Here is a 25,303-nt window from a genome sequence, read left to right as displayed (position 1 = left end):
ATCCGAACAATTGACACAGCTTAATGAAAATCTATTTGATAATCGGTTTTACTTGTTGAAACACAAAATCAATAATATGGTTAACGATGAACGGGTCAATGACGAAAGAACTTAATCCTAATTGTTGATGAACACAAATCAATTAACTGACAAAATACTAAGTAATCAATTAATAAAAACCGTTCAAGCACAAAAGAAAACATAAAGAATTGATTAACCGAATGATTAATCAATTAAAAATCCAAAGTTAAAGTATAGAAAAACAAAACCTAACTCGCAACTTAACCCTACACCCGGAGATGGTTATGAAGCCTTTAGCCTAGCATCTTAATCTTCATACTCTTGATTATGATGTTGGGGAAGAAGTTCCTGAATCAATCTTGTGATTAGGAGGTGTTATGGTGGTGTAAGATGGCCTCCAAGAAGTCAAAAAACGGTTAGAATTATCCCCCTCGCGATTTAGGGTTTTATACTTTATATAGCAGCTGGGCCCATGCTTTAAATCTGAATTTCGTGTATCAGCGTTAGCTACTCTGAACCCTGACGTAGCTTACTTTGGGTGGAAATCCCTTACTCTGAATCTGACTGCCTTACTCTGAGTCAATTTGGCATCCAGAGTAGGTTACTCTAATCCCGGAGCTGCTTACTCTGGGAGCTGAATTTCAACCAACTTGTTTCATTTCATTTCCAACACTTGTGTAGTGGCTCCGATCTTCCCGAGACTTCAAACCATGCTCGTAAATGTCTTCAAATAGTATCTTTTAATCTTCGTTAAGCTCCGCACACCTATAAACATAAAACCTATCAAAGTATTTGTGTTCAATACATATAAACAAGTAAAACACACAATAAAAACACTATAAACACGTTCTTTTACCCATACATCACATCCCCACACTTATCCTTTCTCGTCCCGAAAAAGATTTACAATGGAATCAGAACCAGAAATTGTCTTTACAAAACATACATGTTATTTTAATTAATGACATATAACACAAAAACCGCGATTACCAGTATGTTATCCACTTAAACCCAACCGCCGACAAATCAGACCCCTAATCATGTTTAGATTTTAAGTTCAAGTTAACATCTAATCTAGGGGTACCACATCTAGAATTGCAAGTCCACCTAATTTGTTTCAGATATGTCAAAGCAAAGATGAAATCAAAAAGATTTTTCTACCATTATAACCCAAAAACTTGTAAATGTTAAAATCTAACCTCACATATGGATAGATGGATAAATAATTTGAGCATTTGCATGTAATTATATATTAAACCTCACCCATGGATGTTCACACCATGGTTGCTAGCCCAGTGAGAAACATATAAGCTGTTGGTTTTTTATTCCTTAACTTTCATTGATCCTCACCCAGAGGCCTATCCGCCAAGGTGCCAACTCGAGGGAAACCACATAGGTTGTTGGATCTTAATCACATTTTTTTTCTTTCGATCCTCATCCATAGATGTCATCTCCAAGTCACTATCCAAGAGGGAGACATATTAAATTATTGGATCTTTCTCAGTTATTTAGTTGTTGCTCATTTTGATGAATTAATGGGGACGCCACACTGGTGTGCCGATTAAGTGAGATAAAATCCTAAAATCAACAAGGTTTTAACCTATAGTGGTGCTTATTCATTAACTTAGACATTTCAGTTTCTTCACTTTCCTAAGATGGGAACCCACAAGAGTTAACGATTTTAGTTATAGGTATATTAATACATTTTCAGAATTCTTTCATTATCGGCTGGGCCTACCAACACATCCCAAGTTAAGTGTGCTTTTGTCTTCTATTATCTCATATATATACTAGTTTTGGAAAACAATTCCCAATTTTTCTATCATTTTCCATTGTTTCGTAAAAAATTAAAAATTCGGGACATTTTTAACGTTTTTCACTTTCTCAAAAACTCTTTCCCCTAGAACTTTATCGGTTCCCCACACTTAAATTTTATATTGTCGTCAATGTATATTTTCATTTAACAATCGAGTGTGGCACATGAGAACTTAAACTATTTAAACAAACAATGAAAAGGAAAGAAACACATGCACCTAATTCAAATCTCGTATCTCAAACAAGTCCTGCTGATGAGTACTTTTGCAACCTTGACCCGCACTTCCTGATTTATGATATGGCAATATCTACTCCACTGAATCTTGACTAAACCACCATGAGCTTCCCCACACTTAGGGCTTACTATGACCACAAAACATAAACAAAAAGTAACAAACAAAAAGAATACCAAAAATAAAGAAAACAAAACAAAACAAAACAAAACAAAAGGTCGGGTTGCCTCCCGATCAGCGCTAAGTTTTTGTTAAGGACTTCAGCTAGACCTTACCTGGCCATTATCACTCGGCTAAATATGATGGTGCAGTAGCTATAAAGCTCACCACCGACTCATGTATGCTCTTATTCAAGTCCACATCTTCCAAATATGGTTTCAACCGATGCCCATTCGCTACATGCCTTAGATGATCGTCAAAATCCTCAATTTCGACCTCCCTAAACTGACCGACACGCTTCACCAGATATGGTCCCATCCACTTACTCTTTTAACTTACCCGGGAACAGTTTTGCTCTCGAGTTGTATAGCCAAACCCGTTGTCCTTCTTAAAAAATCTTCCTCTTGATCTTTGCATCATGCACTTGTTACATCCGGTCTTTATATGCTGACGCGCAATTATACGCTTCATCTCGCAGCTCCTCCAGCTCACATATATTCAACTTTCTTTCTTTACCTGCACACTCATAGTCTAGATTAACATTTTTCACGACCCATAAAGCACGATGGGCAAGTTCCACAGGTATATGACATCCTTTCCCGTAAACCAACCGATAGGGGGTGGTAGCAATAGGCGTTTTAAAAGTAGTACGGTAAATTTTTTTAATTTGTCTATTAGATACCTCAACCTGACCACTCGTTTGAGGATGGTATGGTGTGGCTATTCGGTGGTTTACACCATACCGTTTAAGTAATTTGCAAAAATTAAAGTTTTTAAAATGGGAACCCCCATCACTAATAATAATGCGAGGGACGCCAAATCTTTAGAAAATATTTGATTGGACAAATTTACAAACAACGACATGGTCATTTGTTTTGGTGGAAATTGCTTCAACCCATTTCGAAACATAATCAACTGCCACCAAAATATAGTAATTCCTGAAGGAGTTTGGGAACAGGCCCATAAAATCAATTCCCCAAACATCAAAGATGTCCATAACGAGGAATGGTTGCATGAACATCTTGTTCCTCCTGGAAATGCTACCTAACTGTTGACATCTTACACAGTTTTTAGCATATTCTGCAGCATCTTTATAAAATTAGGCCAATAAAAACCACAAGCTAAAATTTTATGACCCGTTTTATGCCCGCTGAAATGTCCACCGCATGCGAGTGAGTGTGCGTGTGACAACACACTTCGAATCTCCTCATCTGGAATGCATCTTCGATAGACTTGATCAGCCCCAATCTTGAACAAATCTAGGTCTTCCTACACGTATTGTTTCACCTTAGACATGAATTGGTGTTTCTTTTTCTTGGGCCAGAATTCTGGGATGGTACCTGCAACAAGAAAATTAATGATGTCAGCATACCATGGTAGGGTCGAAACTGCAAATAATTGCTCGTCCGGGAATGATTCGTTTATAGCCCTGGTATTCTCTTCCTCTTGACCCGTCAGTCTAGATAGATGATCAACAACCACATTCTCACTTCCTTTCTTATCATGAATCTCCACGTCAAACTCTTGAATCAACAAAATCTATCTAATTAAGCTCGGCTTTGCGTCCTTCTTTTCCATCAGATACTTAACAGCACTATGATCTGAAAACACAATAACCTTGCTCTCACAAATATAAGATCTAAACTTATCCAAAGCATATACTACTGCGAGCAACTCCTTTTCTGTAGTTGTGTAATTTATTTGAGCATCAGAAAGGGTTTTGCTTGCATACTATATGGAAACGGGTTTCTTATCCACCCGTTGACCAACTAGTTTGTTTTTAAGAACGTTAAATGCATTTAAACAATCTTCATCAAAAACAAATGGCACATCTTTTAAAATCAAATTACACAATGGTTTTGTGATGACACTAAAATTTTTAATGAACCGTCGGTCAAATCCAGCATGTCCCAAAAATGACCAGATTCCTTTAACATTTGTAGGGGGTGGCAAATTAGATATGACATTAACTTTTGCCCAGTCAACCTCGACACCCCTACTAAAGATGACTTGTCCTAAAACTGTTCCCTCTTGAACCATGAAATGGCTCTTTTCCCAACTTAAGACCAAATTCGTTTCCACACGTCTTTTTAAAAATTTTGTTAATTCGTTTAAACATGAATCAAAAGATGAGCCAAAAATAGAAAAATCGTACATAAAAATTCAAGTGATTCCCCGACCATATCTGAGAAGATACTCATCATGCACATTTGAATTGTGGCCGGGCATTATATAAACCAAAAGGCATTCGACTAAATGCAAAAGTACCGTATGAACATGTAAAAGTGGTCTTATGTTGGTCATCGGGGTGGATAGCAATTTGATTGTACCCCGAGTAGCCATCTAAAAAGCAATAGAACTTCTGACCTGATAATTTTTCAATGATTTGGTCAATTAACGGTAGAGGGAAATGGTCTTTAGATGTCACGGTGTTTAACTTCCGGTAGTCAACACAAATCCGCCACCCGGTCACCGGTCGGGTAGCAATTTCTTCACCTGTTTCATTACGGGTTATCTGAATGCTCGCCTTCTTTGGAACCATTTGTGTTGGACTTACCCAAGTACTGTCTGGGATAGGGAAATTGTTCCCGCATCCAACCACTTCAAGAACTCTTTCTGTTGGTACATAAATGTCAGTAGTTCATAGTCTAGCGTTTGTAATCGAGTCTGTAATGTAATTATGTTTAAGTTTATGTTTATGTATGTAAGCGAAGTTGTCAACAAGTTCGCTTAGGCGAACTTGTTGAACAAGCGAAATTGTCGACAAGTTCGCCTAGGCGAACTTGTTGAACGAGCGAAGTTATGGACAACTTCGCCTGAACATATCGGGCGAAGTTGTCGTGTCTATATATACTGTAGCCGACGGATTGTTTAGTAGAACGAGAGAGGAATCAGTAGTTGAGTTCAGTGAACGTGCCGAGAGTCTGTAATAGACTTGTTTCAAGTTATAATATATAACGTGTTCGTTTGTATCGCGTGTGATTGTTTTACGTATTCTACGCTCGTAACTACCTACGCAGGGATTCCGCACCTACGTAGATAGCGATATCCCGTGTAAGATCCGTACGGGAACCTACAATTGGTATAAGAGCTTTGGCTCTATTGTGTGGTTCGGGATTTCACGCGGGTGTAGAAAACGTCTCGTTTGACCTATTCGCGGGACGCGTTTTCGTTGATATTGTGTTATACTCACCTTATACCGTCATATTCAAGCCGTCACACCGACCGGAAACTGCTAAATCGTCGAAAACAGATCTGACTATTTTCAGTGTTCTTCGGGCGAAGTTGTTGTTCTTCAGGCGAAGTTGCCGACGCTGGAAGTAGGGTTTCGGCGAAGATATAAGGTTGAGCGAAGTTAACCACAACTTCGCCTACCTCATAAGTTCGCCTAAGCGAAGTTATCCTCAACTTCGCTTACCTCCTAAGTTCGCTTACCTTAAGCGAAGTTATTCTCAACTTCGCCAAGTCACGCGAATTTAAGGATTTTCCAGCGAAGTTAACACTTAAGCGAAGTTATCCTTAACTTCGCCTATAGTACTGTTTGGAAGAATTTTTGTTTTTTTTTTCGGGTTTTTCTTGTTTTCGAGAAGATGTCGCCGATTAACATCTCAGAGTTAGTCAAAATGGAAGTTGAAGCGGGGTCGGCTACTAAGGCCCCAAGGTTGATGAAAGGAACCGACTTTGTGGCGTGGAAGGATAGGTTCATTCAGTATATTAAATACCAGGATGCAAAGATGTGGGTGTGCATCCAGGATGGATATATTCCACCGACAATGGAATACGAAGGTCGGGATGTGGTAAAGAAGTACAGCAAGATGGAGGAAGAAGAGAAAAAGATGTATGAGGCCGAGAGCAAGGCCCATGCTGCAATTACTATGGCTCTTCCTCAAGAGATTCTCCATACATTCAGGAAGTACACTTCTGCACGAGAGCTTTGGGATGCTCTTGAGAATAGATTCGAAGGGAACGTGGGTATTCGTGCCTCGAAGATTAAGCTATTAAAGACCCAGTTCTCTGTCTTCATGTATTTGAAGAACGAATCGCTCGATGATATTATCACCCGATATTATCATCTAATGACAGAGCTGAACAACTATTCTATTGCTTACAGAGAGGAGGAAATAGTTGAGAAGCTTCTCGATGCTCTCCCACCGAAGTGGGAAATGTACACTGTTCTAATGAGGGAAGACAAAGACTTTCCTGATTATGACTTGGAGACAGCAGTAAACAAGCTCAGAACCTTTGAGCTTAATATGGTTCGTAAAGAGACACCAACGGATCAGGTTCAGGACCCTGGTATGTATGGTGCCAAAGTTATCTCAGGCTCAAGTTCGAAGTCTGAATCTGCTGCTTACTACTCCAAAGGAGAGTCAGGTTCTAACTCTTCTCATGAAGGAAATGTGTCAGTAAACATGAACGGTGATGTTTGCTTTGTTGCTGGAGGATCAAGTGCTTCGAAACCTCAAGCATCCAAGAGTAGTTTCTCTCCCAGTGCTTCAAGCAATAACTACTCTAAGATGCCAATGAGTGTCAAATCTTCTGAAGAGCAGTTTGCACTCTATGCATCTTTTATTGCTTCTTACGAGAACTACATACAAGGAAAGATTGTGGACCCTGCTGCTTTGGAAGAAGACTATGACCAGATCGATCCTGATGATCTGGAGGAGATGGATCTGCAGTGGCAGATGGCGATGATAGTCAGAAGAGTGAAGCGTTTCATGAAGAAGACTGGCAGAAAGTTTGTAGGTGGAAAGCCAGGATTTGATAAGTCAAGGGTGAGGTGTTACAATTGTCAACAAAATGGACACTTTGCAAAGGAGTGCACTAATGCACGTGTAGAACGTAGTCAGGGGAGGACTACACAGCAAAGTGGAAATAACAATGGGAATAATGCCATGATGTCTGATGCTGGTGAATACAACTGGAACATGTTCTCTGGAGAACTCTTTGAGCAGGCACACATGGCGAAGGTTGCAGCTGAAGAATGTATGAAAGCTGCTGAAAATGAAAAAGCTTTCATGGCTGATGACCAGAACTCCGAGGTATATACTAAACCTATCTGTACTAAATGTGAGAACTTGTCTGAACAGCTTGCTACAATTACTGATCAGTATGTTAAGTTGGATGCCGAATTTAAAACCTTGAAAGAAGATCATCACTTCACAAAGACAAGAGAAAATAATTATAAAATAAAAATTAAAGCTTGTGAAAAAGACGTTAAAAGTTTGAAAACAAAATTAGCTGAGAAAATTGATGTATCGATCTAAGCTACGAGGTTTTAGAAGAGAAAACCAAGTTAATCGCTGAGAAAGAAAAACAGATTGCTGATCACCAGGTAAAAGTGGTGGAACTAAATAGGAAACTGGAGCAATTCCGGAATTCCTCTGCTATTCTTGATCACCTCGTTAGTGATCAAGGTTCCTCACCTAAGAGGGGAGGAATTGGTTACCATGAGGTTCCACCACCTTATAACCATAATTATACTTTCAATCCTAGTGTTCATGAATCTGTTAATTTTGTAGCTGATCAGACAGGTCCTGCTAAGGAAACTGGTAAAGTACCGGAAGTTAGTAAAGGCGAAACAAGTTCGCCTGTCTCAAAAGTTAAAATTTCTATTTCAAGTCTAGTCTCATCTGATTCGGATAAGTCATCCAAGTCGGGTAAGACAAAAGAGAAGGAAGTATTACCCACTAGTGGAGAAAAAGTTAAATCAACTAAAAGGAGTACTCCACTCAACCCATATGTCCCACCTTATGTGAGACGTACGGTTGGTAATACTGCCTCCACATCTAAAACATCTGCTGAAAAGAAAGCTGATCATAGGTGTTGTTTTAGATGTAATCAAACAGGGCACCTTGTTGCTGATTGCCCTCTGAAGCAGCGTTTCAGAGAGATGAGGCCCTCGAAAACTGAGACTAAGGTTTTTGGTAATCGTTTAAATATTAAAAATGAAAACCATTCAAATTTGAGAGATAATACAGGTTTTCAAAGAAACACATCTCGTTTTTACACTACTAATAACCAAACCAAATGCTATAATTCTTTTGATTCTCTTAATGTACGTCGGTTTGGTTGGCCTCACTATCAGTCTCCAAGGAGGTATCCTGTTAGGACTCGTGGAAATTTTTCTAATGCTAACTTTGGTCAGCCAAGGTGTGTGAGTTCTGTTAAGAAGGTTAATCGACCCAAGACCAAGAGGTCTTGGGTCCCCAAATTTTAATAATCTCTTTTGTTTGTGCAGGAACATTGAACAGGGCTTCCAATAATCTTTGGGTTGTGGACAGCGGCTGTTCCCGGCACATGACTGGTAACAAGGATTTGTTACAAGATTTAAAACCTGTTCAAGGAGCGAGAGTCAGTTTTGCCGGTGAGAGTGGAGGCAAAATAACAGGAAGGGGTACGGTAACTAACGGGAAGATGACGTTAGAAAATGTGAACTTTTTTGAAGAACTGAAGCACAATCTGCTGAGTGTGTCGCAGATTTGTGATAAAGATTATACCGTACACTTCACGAAGAATGATGCGATTGTGTTGAAGCCTGGTTTTCAAATACCAGAGGAGTGGGTAGTAATGAAGGCTCCACGTGATAGAAATACGTATATGATGGATCTAAGTTCAACTGAAATGTCAACGGAAGAATCGTGCCTTTTGACGAAAGCAAGCGAATCGGAATCTGAACTGTGGCACAGGAGAATGGGGCACATTCATCTTCGGAAGATGAACCATATTGTCAGACATGGGCTTGTGTTGGGTGTTCCCTTAAAAAGTTTCAATTTTGAAGACAAATGTCTTGCGTGCAAAAAGGGAAAGCAGCACAAGAAGTCCCATCTCACCAAGAAAGTAAATTCAATTGCCAGTACACTAGAGCTGCTTCACATGGATCTCTTCGGTCCTGTGAATGTAAGAAGTCTAGGTGGTACAACTTATTGCTTGGTGATCACTGATGACTACTCACGATACTCGTGGGTATACTTCCTGAAATCAAAAGACGAAACGGCTCAAATGGTGAAGAATCTGATTACCAAGGTTGAGAACATTATGGATAAACGAGTGAAGTTCATCAGAAGTGACAATGGTTCCGAGTTTAAAAATTTTGAAATGGAGATCTTCTGTCTGTCAAGAGGGATTGAACACCAATTCAGCACTCCGTGTACTCCGCAACAGAATGGAGTGGCTGAAAGGAAGAATAGAACTTTAATTGAAGGAGCCAGAACTATGCTGGCTGATTCGAAGCTTCCGGTGGTGTTCTGGGCTGAAGCTGTTTCTACAGCTTGCTATGTACTGAATAGAGTTTTAACGGTAAAAAGACTTAATAAAACATGCTACGAACTTATGCATGGGAGAAAGCCCAATTTGTGTGGACTTGAAGCTTTCGGGTCCCCGTGTTCAATTTTAAAGGCACATTCAAAGTTTGGTGAAGCAGCCGATGAAGGAATCTTAGTCGGCTATGAAGTTGGGACTCCCAACAGGCGTGTCTTTAATACAACGAACGACAAGGTTGAGGTGGTATGTAACACCGACATTACGAGTTACAGATCACCAAGACCATGCATCGGATCTCCTGGGATTTTCGACTATGATAGGCTCTTCAAGTCTTTTAACATACCTGATTTGTTTTGTACAGAAGAAGAAGAACGTGTTGCTACGAAGATGATTCTAGATGAGGAGGAAAATTTGGTACATAGACAGCTATTTGATGATTGTCAACCTTCCTCATCAAATTCTATCGGTTCCCCTGCTGTCTCTCCTGAAGAAGAGTTTATCAATCCATTTCACTCTCAGTCAGAAACAACCATTGATGAGCTCTCTTCTAATTTAGAAGATAATTTGCATGTCGGTGCTGTTCCGACCACGAGAATTCACATAGATCAGGCGAAGTTATAGAAGATAATTTAGAAGATAATTTGCATGTCAAGTCTACGTGGATGACATCATATTTGCTGCATCAAGAGTCTCCATGTGTCAGGAATTTGAGGCCGTCATGAAGAAAAGATTTGAGATGAGTGTTATGGGTGAACTAACGTTCTTTTTAGGATTGCAGGTTGATCAAAAGAAGGATGGGATGTTCATTCATCAAACAAAATATGTTCATGATGTCCTCAAGCGCTTCAAGATGGAGGACTGTTCTCCATTTGACACTCCAATTTGCGTCAACCACAAGTTGGGAGCTGAAATAGACGGTGACGCAGATGTGGACCCAACTCAGTATCGGGCTATAATAGGTTCTTTGATGTATTTGACTGCTTCTAGGCCTGATATAATGTTTGCTGTTTGTCTTTGTGCTCGTTTTCAGGCAAACCCAAAGGAATCTCACATGAAGGGTGTGAAGAGGATTTTGCGGTATCTCAAAGGCAAGCCGAAGCTAGGGTTGTGGTACCCGAAGGGAAGAGACGTGGTATTGGTTGCTTATACAGATTCTGATTATGGAGGGTGCAATCAGAGTCGGAAGTCGACAACAGGAGGATGTCAGTTTCTCGGTGGAAGATTAGTTTCCTGGCAGTGCAAGAAACAGACATCAGTCGCAATCTCAACGTGCGAAGCTGAATATATGGCAGCATCCAACTGCTGCTCTCAGGTTTTGTGGATTCAGCAACAATTGCGCGACTATGGTCTGAATTTCTTAATCACTCCTATTTTTATTGATAACACTGCTGCCATCTCAGTAATTAACAATCCCGTGAAACATAGTAAAACTAAACATATTGACATTCGTCATCATTTCATACGGGATTGTGCTGAGAAGAAACTGATTAAGGTCGAAAAGGTCGATACGCTAGAAAATTTCGCTGATTTATTTACAAAAGCGTTTGATAAATCCAGATTTCAAAACCTAATTGAGCTGAACGGGATGATCAATCCCGAGTAACCATGTTTTTTTTTTGTGTTTGTTTGAAAAAAAAAAAAAAAAAAAACGTCACTATTGCTTAAAATTAGTCGGTTACCTCAGTTTGATGGACATATCCTCGGATATGTTTTGGTCCTCGTTTCTACTTGTAGAGAATGAGGGTCGCCATTAACCAGATGACTGAAAGTGACCGGGGCGGTTATGATGTGTTTTCTTTCTGTCGCTGAAAATTAGTTGTTCATACTTAGTTAGAAGGACACATACTTGTATGTGGTCGGTCCAGTTGATCCATTGGATCTTCAGGATTGTCGTTTACCTGAAGACTTTGGCGTGATCGGGGCGATTGAAGTCAAAATTTTTTTTTTTTTTGGGGAAATGAAATTACTTTTCAAGTCTACTACTTCGTATGAAGTACCTTTGCTATGTTCAGAGAAAATTGATCCAACCTTGGAAAATGATATATATATACTGATTGTGTGTGTTTAACTAGTGAAGTTATTAGGCTTAAAAGGCCTTAGAACAGTCATTGTATGTCATGGTAACTTTTTATGGTGCGTAAAAGTAGATGTGATACTAACCTAATCTACTCAATTTTACGTGGAAACTCCTTAAGAGTTTTGTATGTCTTCATACATATCTTTCCGAATGATAGGCAGAAAAGCGTTTACCCAGTCATACACGAGCCCGTAAGTGTTCTGATTCCCGTGAAGAAAGCGTTTCAAGACACTGCAGTGATCCAGATTCGGGACTTGCAGTTGTTTATTACTCTGAAGTCTATAAGTATGTTTGAAAAAAAAAAAAAATTAGTACTTATGAGTTATTGTAACCTTCGAGAGTTCGAGACTTCTCAATCATGGAGTAAGAAAGAGTACGGGAAGCAGACAAAGAATACTTACAAGTTAATCAGACACTATGGGTCGAAGTCAATTCGGGGTGACTTGGGGAAAGCCAAATACGCTTTGAGAATAGATAGGAGGCATCTTAATCTCTGAGTTGTTGCCCACTTATTTTTTGAGATTAACTGAACTTAACTCGTATCACAGAAACGATGAAAACCATTTTAAGTTATTTACATGTGTACAACCTGTTTCTCTATGTCATAATACAGCTAAACACGGATCTATGTGACAGTCACGGAGTTAGTATGATTCCTGTTAGGATCTTTTCTAAAACATGGTGGTCCCTGACTAGACTGAAATTTGATCCCTTATTCGTTAAATTTTTATAAGCTTTTCTTAGTTTTGTAGTTGTATTAATTTTTAACTGGTTACTTAGAATTGATCATGTCGTTTATTTCTTAAAGGGAAGTTTTAAAGAGCTAATTCAAATTGTTCAAAATTATAAGATTTGGTTATGAAAATATAGGCAAAGTTGTTGAATCAGGCGAACTTGTGGATAACATCACCTAGGCGAAGTTATCCACCACAGCACAACTCTCGGCTCCGGAGATCGTATCGTTGCCGCCTCCAACGCTCACTACGTCGGAGGTTGTTGCACAATTCAAAGAGTCGACAGTTGTTGCTACCACTGCAGGGTTACCAAGTGTACCACCTGCGGTTACGCCCACTTCAGACTCGGAACGAATAGCTTCACTAGAGCGGATCGTTGCTGAGCAGTCCAAGACTATTCAACGCCTAGTGGAAGCAAATCAACTGCAGACATCCCTCCTTGTTGAGCACGGGAAAGTTATAGATGCCTTGAAGGTGTGATTGGCATCTCAGGGGGAGATGAGCTGTAGAGGCGACGAGCTGAGGACGAAAAGAAGAAATGATCAAGACGATGATCCCAATGCACCGGAAGGTGCAGGTGGTGAGTTGCCAAGAACTACTATAGCTCTTAGGGCTTCCACAGCTGAGGGGGAGTCTGCCGCTGGTGATGATGTGGTTGCTGTTGGTGATGATGTGGATGTGGTTGAAGATGTTGAGATTGTTGATGATGTGATTGATGCGCTGAAAGAGATAGACGATATGTTAGAGGATAATGAGTTGATAAATGAAGATGATGTTCTGCCAATCGATGAGATCGAAAAGATTGGTGCAGAAATTGTGGTTGAGAATGTGATAGAAGAAGGAGAGATTGTTGAAGAAAATGTAGAGCATGAGATCCCTGTGGTTGAACAGTCGACTATATGTGAAGATGCTGCGGTTGACAACACTGAGTGGGAAGATCAGCCAAACTGGAAGGAAGGCTGCGCTCAGTGGTTTGTAAAGACGAAGAAGCCAGCAGTACCAACGATGTTCAAAAAGTCGTATAATATAAAGGGATATGCAGAATCAAAGAAGGGAATCATATGCTGGTTGTTCGATGAAGAGTTGAAACTATTTGTGATCAAACGTTACGACGGCATTCAGTACTTCAAGAAGATGTTAAGATCCCTGAATACCTTACCGGAGTGTGAGGTGAAAGACTTAGCAAGACTGGGGCTGATAAACAGAAGTGATGATAACATGGCGAGAGTAATTGGGAAAATTGTTTGGAAGGAGGCCATTAAAGATAAAAAGTTTGAACTTCTGAAGCCTCAGAAAGGGAAGTTAGTAGAAGACAAAGATAGAGGGATGAGGGCAGACGGCAAACCATGGATGGTTATGAAGTATAAACCAGTCCGTCATTTAAAAGAAGTGCCGATGAAGGTGATGCCCAAGAACGTCTTGAAAGACTTGAAGTGGTGGTACGTGGATTGTGAAACTGCTGAAGCGGTCATGGAGGATGAAGATGAGCAAGAGATCATGAGAGTGTATGATCCTATGCACTTAGTCAATCTGTCTCAAGCTGACTTGCAGGTACTACAGGCTAAGAAGATTTTCTACATTCCTGCTTGGAAAGAGGAAGCTAAGAAGTACCAGAAGTTGGTTTCTGTATGTATTAGACAGGGATTGCATGCTTGAAGAGATGAAGAGAGAATACGAGAGATTACAAGACACAAGCTTTGAAGATCAAGATATGAAGCTACTGCCAAGGGGGAGTCTGTTGGTACATAAATGTCAGTAGTTCATAGTCTAGCGTTTGTAATCGAGTCTGTAATGTAATTATGTTTAAGTTTATGTTTATGTATGTAAGCGAAGTTGTCAACAAGTTCGCTTAGGCGAACATGTTGAACAAGCGAAGTTGTCGACAAGTTCGCCTAGGCGAACTTGTTGAACGAGCGAAGTTATGGACAACTTCGCCTAAACATATCGGGCGAAGTTGTCGTGTCTATATATACTGTAGCCGACGGATTGTTTAGTAGAACGAGAGAGGAATCAGTAGTTGAGTTCAGTGAACGTGCCGAGAGTCTGTAATAGACGTGTTTCAAGTTATAATATATAACGTGTTCGTTTTTATCGCGTGTGATTGTTTTACGTATTCTACGCTCGTAACTACCTACGCAGGGATTCCGCACCTACGTAGATAGCGATATCCCGTGTAAGATCCGTACTGGAACCTACACTTTCTTCACAACTTCCCGCATGTTCAGATTTAACCGTCTTTGTGCATCATGTGTGGGTTTCACTTCGGGATCCATGATAATCTTATGCATCACGATAGACGGACTAATTCCCTTCAAATCCGCAATCGTCCACCCAATTGCTGATTTATACTCTTTCAATACTTCCATCAAAGCCTTTTCTTGCGTTTCTTCTAAGTGTGAGGCTGTGATGACGGGTAAAGTATCGTTGTCTCCCAAAAACACATATTTGAGGTGTTTTGGGAGTTCCTTCAACTCAACAGCCGGTGGACTCTCAAGTGACGGTCTCAATTTGGAGTCGATAGTGTCCGGTAATTTCTCTACCTGTTGAGACCATGACGGTTTTACGATGCTTGCAGCATAAATTTCCACCTCTTTTTCTTCCTTCTCCAACTAATGTGAATGCTCAACTGCAGTCCTGCAACAAATAACACACTCCTCTGTGGCATCTTCCTCATTTTCATGAGGACTCAACCTGTCAACGATTTCAGCCGCAAAGCATTCATCACTCACCAGAGGGTTAGATAAGTTTGAAAAAACATTCAACCTAAGATTTTTATTCCCAAAAGTCATGTCAACTACTCCAGTTCTACAGTTTATTAAAGCATTAGCTATTGCCAAAAAGGGCCTACTGAGAATCACGTTCGGTTGCCGTTTTGAGTCAACTGTAACATAATCTAGAACCAAAAAGTCGACCGAGTAATAAAAATCCTCGATCATAACAATCACATCAGTAATGATTCCCCTATGAAGCTTAAGCGTTAAATCAGCTAACACCACGGTAGTGTCGGCTTTTCGAAGTAGACCAAAATCATATTGGTCATATAAACTTCCCGGGAGAATACTCACCCCTGCTCCAAGATCTAATAACGCATTTGTAATTTTAAAATCGCCCACTTGAATGGGTATTTTTGGTGTTCCCGGATCTTGCAACTTGGGTGGGAGGATTCCCGTCAAAACCGAACTTACATTAGCCGTTAAATCAACCTGTTTGGGCATCTTGTGAGTTCGCTTTTGAGTACACAAGTCCTTCGAGTACTTACCGTATGCGAGGAATTGTTAAATAGCATCAATGAGGGGTAAATTAATTTTTAATTGTTTAAAGACTTCCCACATTTCTTCCTGATGTGGGCCCCTTTTTTGGTGATGATGTTGCGGGATTCACCAATGCCTGAGGAAAAGGGATGGGTTTACCCGCGGGCCCCGTCTCCTTGGTGGTTGGTGTTTCTTTTTCTTTTACCGATTTGTTTAAATTTTTATGAATTAACGTTTTCGGTTTATTTATTTGTATAATCTCCACCTCATCATCACTGTTCCCATTTTCTCCCGAATCTTCCACCAGTCCTTCTTTAAAGAATGATGATGGATTTACCCCGTTATCATAAACATTACAATTTCTAAGGGTACTTACCTGGTTAATGTGGGTGTTCTTTCCACTTGACGAGCTATTTTTTTTATGGCTAGGATTCTTCAAAGTGTCATTCGGTAACTTGGATGGATTTCGCTTTAGGCTCGCCATTTCTTCAGCCAGTTGACTCACCTGTTTATCTCTCGCAGCATTTGCGTTCTCTTGAAGCTCCAACCTTTGATTCAATGCCTTATTCTGAGTCTCTTAAGCTGCCTTCATTTGATTTAAAACCTTATTTTGAGCTTCTTAGTCTCACTTCATCTCCTTCAAAAAAATCCATAACGTCTTTCATAGATTCCTCCTTGTTACCTGAAAAATTTCCTTGCCCCTGCTGATAGTTCTTTTGATAACTCTTGTTATAACCCCCAGAATCTCTCTGATTGTACCCACTCTGACCTCTGCCCGAACTGTTACCATACTGTTTTTGGTTCGACTGATAACCTGTCTTTTGAGAACTGCCCTGAAAATTCGGGTTGTGTTGTGTGTTCGGGTTTACATAACTGAAGTTTGGATGATTTCTGAGGCCCGGATGGTGGGTATTCAAATTGATGTTATTGTATCTCCTTTAACCCTGCACATAGTTAACCTCCTCTTCCTCGGTTCCTTCATCTTGCATAACCCCACAACTCGCAATCTCGTGTCCTAATTCACCACAACCTTCACATACCGGATATGTTTTTCCCGAATTTCTGGCTCCTTGTACGCCTGCTACCAACAGCCTATCCATCTTCTTTTCCAGTCTATCCATTCTATCATCCGACCCATGACTTTCAACTGCTTTTACCACCACCTTTTTTAACATCCTATTCGACTGTGCTTGTCTCTTTGAATTACTCGCATGTCTCTCCAAATGTCCCCAATCCTCGTTTTCGTCATTTTCAAGAAAAGATCCATTCGTGGTGGCTTGGAGGTCACGAACATCGTCATTTGAGAGACTATCATGGAATGCCTTTATCAATTCCCATAAGGCAATCCCATGATCTGGACAAGTCCTCAAAAATCATTTAAACATTTGGAATGATTCTAGAAAGTTTCACCGGTGATCTGCTGAAAATTTCGAATGTTGTTGCAGGCCTCTGTGGTTCTCTGTGGAGTATAATACTCGTCTAAAAACTGTTGTGCCAAATCTCCCGAAGTGAAAATACTAGCCATTGGCAATGATAGAAACCACTGCTTCGCCACATCTTTCAAACTAAACTGGAAGACTACCATCTTCAACTCTTCCGCAGTAAAACCTTGACTCGAGATGAGTGCACATATCGAGTTGAAGTCACTCAAGTGTAAGTATGGTTCTTTTGTAGCCTTTCCATGAAATGTAGTTAATCCTGTCAAACTATTATGCCTTACCGAAAAATTTCTTCCACGTTTGATTGGAATGATGATCGGTAGAGGATTCGTAGCCACTTGTGCAATGAAGTGGCTTTGAACGCCTCTGACTGGCGGTGGAACAAATGCCCTTGGAACTCCATCGTCAAATTCATAGTATGGCTGTTCATGGTTTGGTTGCTGTCTTGGAGCTCGATCCCTCTGATTTTCCGGATGATTCGGTCTATTCTCTTGTTCATCACAGAGATCTTGTTGCTGATATCGACCCCATTGTTCATCTCTAAACTCCTCCTCATCCTCAGAATTGAAACCAAGGTCGTCTTCTATCCACCAATTTTCCACTCGTGCACGAGCACGATTAACCTCGGGTCTTTCCTCTCTCAAATCATCGTGTCTTTGACGGTTTACTGGGGCGGATCTGATTGACAAGTTGGCATCCATGTTTCTGGGATTACGGTTAACATCTCTTTGGTTGAGCAGATTGCGGTTTCTGTCACGGTTAACGTTTTGGTTTTATGGGATTGGCTGTTCTTGGTTATGTGGTTCGTAAACATTTGGGTCTCTTCGGTTTCGGTTACTCATGGTCTCTTCTTGTGGTGTTATGATTTCGGGTATTTGGTTTAGTATGGGTTTCTTAGCTGCCCGGTTTCGTCTTGCTTTTTTCTCGATTACGGGATCAAATTGGAGCGGCTCTTTCTCACAGGAATATCTCGTCTGCATCAACTTGTGAAGTTACCTTTACAAACACAAACACTAACACCCCGCGTAAAATCAACGAAGAAATATGAAAAAAAAACTAAAAACTAAGCTAAACTAGCACTTTGTGCGTTGATTCCACGACAACGGCGCCATTTTGATCGATGTCGAAAGGTCAATCAAAAACATTTGTAAATTACCTTTACTAGCTAGGGCAAGTAAGGTAACGAATCCATAGGGAATCAGTGGAAAGTCCAAGTGAAACTTTAACTTTATTATAAAAATAATTAAAGTGGACAGACGATGTCAAGCGGTTTAGTTGATTAGTTTGTAAACAATGATATAAAAAATAACAAACTCAAAGATTCGGGTTTTTGCAGCAAGTTAAGGAATTGATAAACTTCTTTCGAAGGTTTCTTATAAAATATGTAAATCAAAAGACTTAGCGATTGACTGTGTTGATCGTCAGAACTGAATCCGAACAATTGACACGGCTTAATGAAAATCTGTTTGATAATCGGTTTTACTTGTTGAAACATAAAATCAATAATATGGTTAACGATAAACGGGTCAATGAATAAAGAACTTAATCCTAATTGTTGATGACCACAAATCAATTAACTGACAAAAGATTAAGTAATCAATCAATAAAAACTATTCAAGCACAAAATCAAACACAAAGAATTGATTAACCGAATGATTAATCAATTACAAATCCAAAGTTAAAGTATAGAATAACAAAACCTAACACACAACTTAACCCTACACCCGAAGATGGTTATGGAGCCTTTAGCCGAGCATCTCAATCTTCATACTCTTGATTATGATGTTGGGGAAGAAGTTCCTGAATCAATCTTATGATTAGGAGGTGTTATGGTGGTGTAAGATGGCCTCCAAGAAGTCAAAAAACGGTTGGAATCATCCCCCTCAAGATTTAGGGTTTTATGCTTTATATAGCAGTTGTGCCCATGCTTTAAATCTGAATTTCGCGTATCAGCGTAAGCTACTCTGACCTCTGGCGTAGCTTACTCTGGGTGGAAATCCCTTACTCTGAATCTGATTGCCTTACTCTGAGTCAATTTGGCATCCAGAGTAGGTTACTCTGATCCCGGAGCAGCTTACTCTAGGAGCTGAATTTCAACCAACTTGTTTCTTTTCATTTCCAACACTTGTGTAGTGCTTCCAATCTTCCCAAGACTTCAAATCATGCTCGTAAATGTCTTCAAATAGTATCTTTCAAGCTCCATTAAGCTCCTTACACCTGTAAACATAAAACCTGTCAAAGTATTTGTGTTCGATACATATAAACAAGTAAAACACACAATATAAAACACAATAAACACGTTCTTTTACCCACACATCAATGGTTTGTATTTGTTTGAATGGTGTTGTACTCAATTTATGAAACTAATTAATTATTTATTGTCATAATTATTAATAGTGTCTTGTGAGCTACTTTGAAATTAGATGTGCCCTGACATATTCCGTCGTAGGTTGGGGTGTGACATTAATACTCAACCAAAACGACTAGGATATTTCATTGTTGATCTCACCATCCATCGATAATTCTTTACCCAGGGCTGATTAAGAACCGAAAATGATACATCCCATATCAAACTTTATTTTTTAAAAAGATTTTTTTTGATACTCATAAATCCTTTATTACGACCATTGGCTCGACTGACATGCCCTTGCGGAAAATAAAGATTGTTTCATTAGTCAACTAGACATCAATAATGCATTCTTGCACAGAGATCTCCATGAAGAGTTATATATGAAGACCTCTTAGGGGTTTGACAAAGGAAAGGAGAACAAAGTGTTAAAACTGAGAAAGTCCTTATACGGCTTGAAGCCAGCCTCACAAATCTGGAACCAAAACTTCACTTTAGCCTTATTTGAACTTGGATTCAAACAATAGAAGGCTCTCTTTAAATTAATAAGAAAGGGAATTCTTTCATAACCACTTTAATATATGTAGACAATGTTATCATTGTAGGAAACAACATTTCAAATATCAATGAAATGAATGCTCATGTTGATGAAATGTTTAGCATGAAGGACCTACTGAATTTGAAATAATTCCTAGGAAGAGATCTCCATGAGGAGGTATATATGAAGATCCCTCAATGGTTTGACAAAGGAAAAGAGAACAAAGTGTTTAGATTGAGAAAGTCATTGACCAGCTTGACGCCAGCCTCCCGAATCTGCAACCAAAACTTCACCTTAGACTTATTGGAACTTGGATTCAAACAATTAAATGCTGTCTTTTCATTAATAAGAAAGGGAATTCTTCCATAGCCGCTTTAATACATGTGGACAATTTTATCATTGTAGGAAACAACTTGTCTAAAATCAATGAAACGAAAGCTCATGTTGATGAAATGTTTAGCATGAAGGACCTACTGAATTTGAAATAATTCCTAGGAATCGAGGTGGCTTGAACGAACGAATAATAGGTTTCTAGTCAAAGCAAGTACACTTTTGTCTTAATAAAGGATTGTGGGGCTCTAGGGTCTCGACCTAGTGCTTTTCACATGGAGCAAAGTGTAAAATTAGGATAGGCATCTTGTTGGAAGGTTGCTTTATCTACAAGCAACACATCCAGATATTGTTTATGCAATATATATATTGAGTCAATTTGTGTCTGACCCATGTCAAAACTATACGGAATCTGCCATGAAATTTTTAATCTATTTGAAAATAACCCGGGACAAGGAATTTTGTTGCCAAAGGAAAGGGGAGCGAATCTCATAGAAAATAGTCAGTCTGATTGGCTTGGATGTCCTTGCTCGAGGAGGTCAAGAACATGCTACTTACTACTCCTAGGAGGAGCTCTCATCTCATGGAAATCCAATAAGCTATTCGTCATTTACCGGTCCTTGATCGAAGCAAAATACCGGGCGATAATGCCCATGGAAAGTGAGGTTCTATGGATGTGTTGGTTGTTGAACGAGCACGATCTACAATAAAACGAACCAACACCTCTCTTTTGCGACAATCAAGCCCTAGACATATAACTAACAACATGTTCTACCATGAACGCATGAAACATGGCGAGATGAACTGGTTTTTTCGCGAACTTGGAACATAAACACTAAGGCACAAATCGCAAACTTGGTCACCAAAACTTTGGGCTTTCAACTTCTTTTTCTCCTTGCAACTTAGGTGTTCATAACCTTTATGCTCCAACTTGAGAAAAGTGTAAATTAACGGTTATTTCTCCTTTTAGCCAGTTGACTATCGTTTGGTCAAATTCTCATCCATTTATATTAGACAGAATTACATATATTGTCTTTTATGTATGTACTAGATTTCAATCATTCATAATATTCAAAATTGATATGCTTTATCCTTTATGTTTACAAATCCAACAACGTTTGTCCCTAAAACGTAACCCGGCTAATTTTCGTCGTTAAGTCAGAACATGTGCTTAGTATATGAGGACATATGAGGACAAATTAGTCATTGCACATACTAAATTATAAATATTTTAATAAATAAAAAAACTTGCAAAACTTAACACTCTATCTTTCTGTCTGTCTGTCTGTCTGCCTTCCTGCCTGTCTGTCCATCCATCCATCCATCCATCCATCCATCCATCCATCCATCCATCCATCCATCCATCTATCTATCTATCTATCTATCTATCTATCTATCTATCTATCTATCTATCTGTCTCTCTGTCTGTCTGTCTGTCTCTCTGTCTATCTATCTCACACACACACGCACACACACATAACACTAGCAGCAAACAACCACCAACCTCCCCATCCCCAAATCTAAACCCTACAATCACCATGACCACCGTCATAGCTTGATCCACCATCGATGTGACATTCGTCAATTTTGGGTCTCGATTTGTATTCGTTTTGTAAACTTTTATTATGTAAACTGACCCATTTTGTAAACCAACATAGCGCGACGGGCTACAGATCAGGCTGTCGTGTACGTTTGTTTGGATCCTTACATATGTGGTTAGACGGTGGGCACACCTCGCCACACCTGGTTATATGCCTCCACCACAATGGGCCAGACCTAAGTTACATCCGAGAGAGGGTAATCATGTGTATATTTATGGTAGCTAAGTAATCTCCAAATCTGCGGTGTTTGCCGAGCGGTTTCGAGTAGAGCTTAAGTTTGTAATTGTGTTTTGTTTTAACTTAGTTATTCCTAAGCCACGATGGGCCGGACCTAAGTTATGTCTCGAGAATTAATTAAGTAAATAAAAATATTTTATGTGTCAGCTTATTCACTAGCATGTGTTGTTGATGTATTTTCAAACTGTTTTGCAGGTAATGAAGGTTAGCCGTTTGAAGAATCGAAGTGAATGATAGATGATATGATGTCTTAAATCCTTTTGTTAAACTTAAAAATATGTAAATGGTGGTTTGATAAACAAGTAATCATTTTGTAAACATTAACGGGTATTTTTAAATCCCGTGTTTTGATAATGTAAATATAACATTTTAATCCACGCTAATATTTTCGCACAAACCCGTAACTCTGATTATTTACAAAAACGGTACCAACATTTGGGTCACACACCTAGGCCGTAGTTTGGGGCGTGACAACGGTTGGTATCAGAGCCATCAATCTTAGCGAATTAGGTATTAATGAATAATATCTAAGCTTCGATCCAAGTGATTAATTAAATTTTTGTTACTTGTTTAATTTAATAGGGATAAGATAGGCTGATAAAACTTTTCTATCCCTCCTCAATCTAAACCACCCGTAGATGTATTTCAAGAAAATAATCGACGGTTTCATGCGAGACGCAAGGAAATCTGGAAACCCCAAACCAACTCCGAAGGACAATATGAGTGAAGATTATTATGAAGATTTGTTCAACCATGATCACCCAATTGAACAACCCACACCAGTTAACTTTCCTGGCAATGAACAACTACCAATCAACTTACCCGACGATCCACCGATGCAAAGGTACGATCCTCCAAGAACCTCAAGTAACCATTCGTCAAGCAACCAGGAGTATCATCCGTCCCACATTCCGACGTATCACTCGTCTGACATCCCGATGTATTACCCATCCAACCCCCATCCGTCTAATGCATTTCTAGCTAATAAACAAATCAAGGTGGAAACCGATTCCGACTCTTCCGACTGGATGCAATGCCACTCCGATCAAAGGCTATGACATACTGGAACCTCTACCTACAATTCTTTCGATTCTCACCCCAATGCTTACAACGGACCTTCTTAAAGGCCAAAGATGAGAGTCATCCAACCGTACGAGAGATATCACTTGCACCCGTTGGTGGCTGATACAACAAAAGCAATGGAAGAAGAAAATCCCAAAGAGGAATATCCGGAAGAAGAGGAAGACCCTGAGGAAGATCCAGACGAAGAAATCTCTAAAGCGGTAACAACTCCAAGAGAGGAACTATCAAAATGTGACTGTCCACCAGATCAAGGATGTGTGCAACCATTCTTCTACATGAATTTAAGCTATGGTTCTGCAGACCCTTATGTGCAATACATATTGTGACATTCGTCAAATTCTGGTCTCAATTTGTATTCTTTTTGTAACCTTTTATTATGTAAGCCGACCCGTGTTGTAAACCGAAGCTTATGATATATAAAATATTGGATTTTGATGTTACTAAATCATTCTCCTTGGTTCAATTTGAAAAAACCCTTTTACGGATTCAAAAACGCCTTTAATGTAAGGCCCCTTTACCGGTGCCCTACTTTGGACGTTGGATTTACTCATAAACGCAGTTCTATATATCATAGTTAATTAAAAACTTTTGCGGAATGACATAAAACATCAACAATCGTTACAAACATTCATAACTTGTCTTTAAAACATAGCTTAAAACATGTCTTTTAGTTCAACATTAAAAAGTAAATCTTCAGATGCCAACATCTTTTTTCATCCGCCATGTGTCCCTCTTCAAGCCAGCTGTCTCATCCTACTCACCTGCGTGCATAATAAAAGTCAGCTACGCTGAGTGAGTTCTAGTTAATCACACAACATACAACATATTCATAATTACACACTTTCATACGTACCCCATGCTTTCATACTTTCGTATATATATACTTACTTACTTAGTTACTCTTTTTCTTTCATATTCATACCTTACGTTATAAAGAGCATTTGCCCTATAACCTTCGCATATATTATCAGGGTATGCCACCCCTTAACCTTCGCATATATTATTAGGGTATGCAACCCTTTAACTATCGTATATATTATTAGGGTATGCAACCCTTTAACCTTCGCATATATTATTAGGGTATGCAACCCCTTAACCTTCACATATATTATTAGGGTATGCAACTCTTTAACCTTACCTTACCTTTCATTATCATCACCATTATCATATCCATACATTTAATATCATACATATCATAGTCGTACATACTTCCTTATTCACATACACATAACATACATACTACACCATACTTGCCTTAACGATACGTGCAATACCCGAAGGTCGTTCACGTACTGTCAAGCATACATTCATAACTATCACATTCGTCATTAAGACATACACTTACCATTTAAGGTAAGTGTATTAACATTTACATCGAGTATGCACACAGCCCCGAAACATAGCAAGGAAGTGGGGCTAGAAACTCACCTGAATGCGGTTACGTTCACCGTTTATGGTAATCACTTTCTTGAGCTGTGCACGACTAACTGTATAAAAATTACACGTATCAATTAACTATTACTACCCACATCATCTTTCTAGTTCAATTATTACCCACAACGAACGGGGGTCCGGGGGCAGCGCCCCTAGCAGCGGGGTTCTAGGGGCGGAAACCCCTAGCGGGGTCCAAGGGGCAGAGCCCCTGGCTGGGGTTAAGCGAACTTAACTTAAGCGAACTCATGAGTGGCGAACTTAACGCCAGCGAACTTATAGCAGCGAAGTTAACAACATGCGAACTTGTATGCGGCGAAGTTAACCATAGGCGAACTTGCATGAAACGAAGTTAACCCCAGACGAACTTGCATACGCGCGAACATATCATCAGAAGAACAAATGGGTAAGCGAAGTTATCTACAGTAGCGACGGGTTTTGATTTTAACCCCATAAAAATCTCGGTTCAACCCGTAACCCCTAGATATGATGTTAATCAATCCCGTAAACATTCCTATAGTCATTTTTTGATAAGACTCGGCCCGAAAACGTGTAAAGTTTGGACCTTTAAGCTCAAAACGTTCACTACTAGATCTAAGGTTTATTTTAAACGATCCGTTTATATTTGCGGGTTCATTAGATTCGTTTTAACATAAAGTTTACAACTTTACATTTCATTTAGACCCGATTTATCATAGTTTCAAGTTTCATGGTTAATCGTTTATAAAAACGTAAACTTTAAGA

The 25,303-nt window shown here is 39.5% G+C and overlaps 1 protein-coding gene across 1 annotated transcript; it reads right to left on the bottom strand.

Annotated features, from left to right (window-relative positions):
- Positions 1-14,494: 14,494 nt before the first annotated feature.
- On the bottom strand, positions 14,495-15,517 carry LOC143586947 (uncharacterized). Its single transcript, XM_077068382.1, has 2 exons — positions 14,951-15,517; positions 14,495-14,842 (listed from the first exon to the last, which is right to left on the bottom strand). The coding sequence occupies exons 1-2, from the start codon at positions 15,515-15,517 to the stop codon at positions 14,495-14,497; spliced, it is 915 nt and encodes a 304-aa protein (XP_076924497.1).
- Positions 15,518-25,303: the final 9,786 nt, after the last annotated feature.

The sequence above is a fragment of the Bidens hawaiensis genome, unplaced genomic scaffold (genome assembly GCF_021521415.1).
Source record: "Bidens hawaiensis isolate Kalapana, Puna unplaced genomic scaffold, B.hawaiensis_p1.1 tig00035051_1, whole genome shotgun sequence".
NCBI classification, from domain to species: Eukaryota; Viridiplantae; Streptophyta; class Magnoliopsida; order Asterales; family Asteraceae; genus Bidens; species Bidens hawaiensis.
Note: the sequence above shows the minus strand (reverse complement) of the source record. Positions and strands in the feature narration are given on the sequence as shown.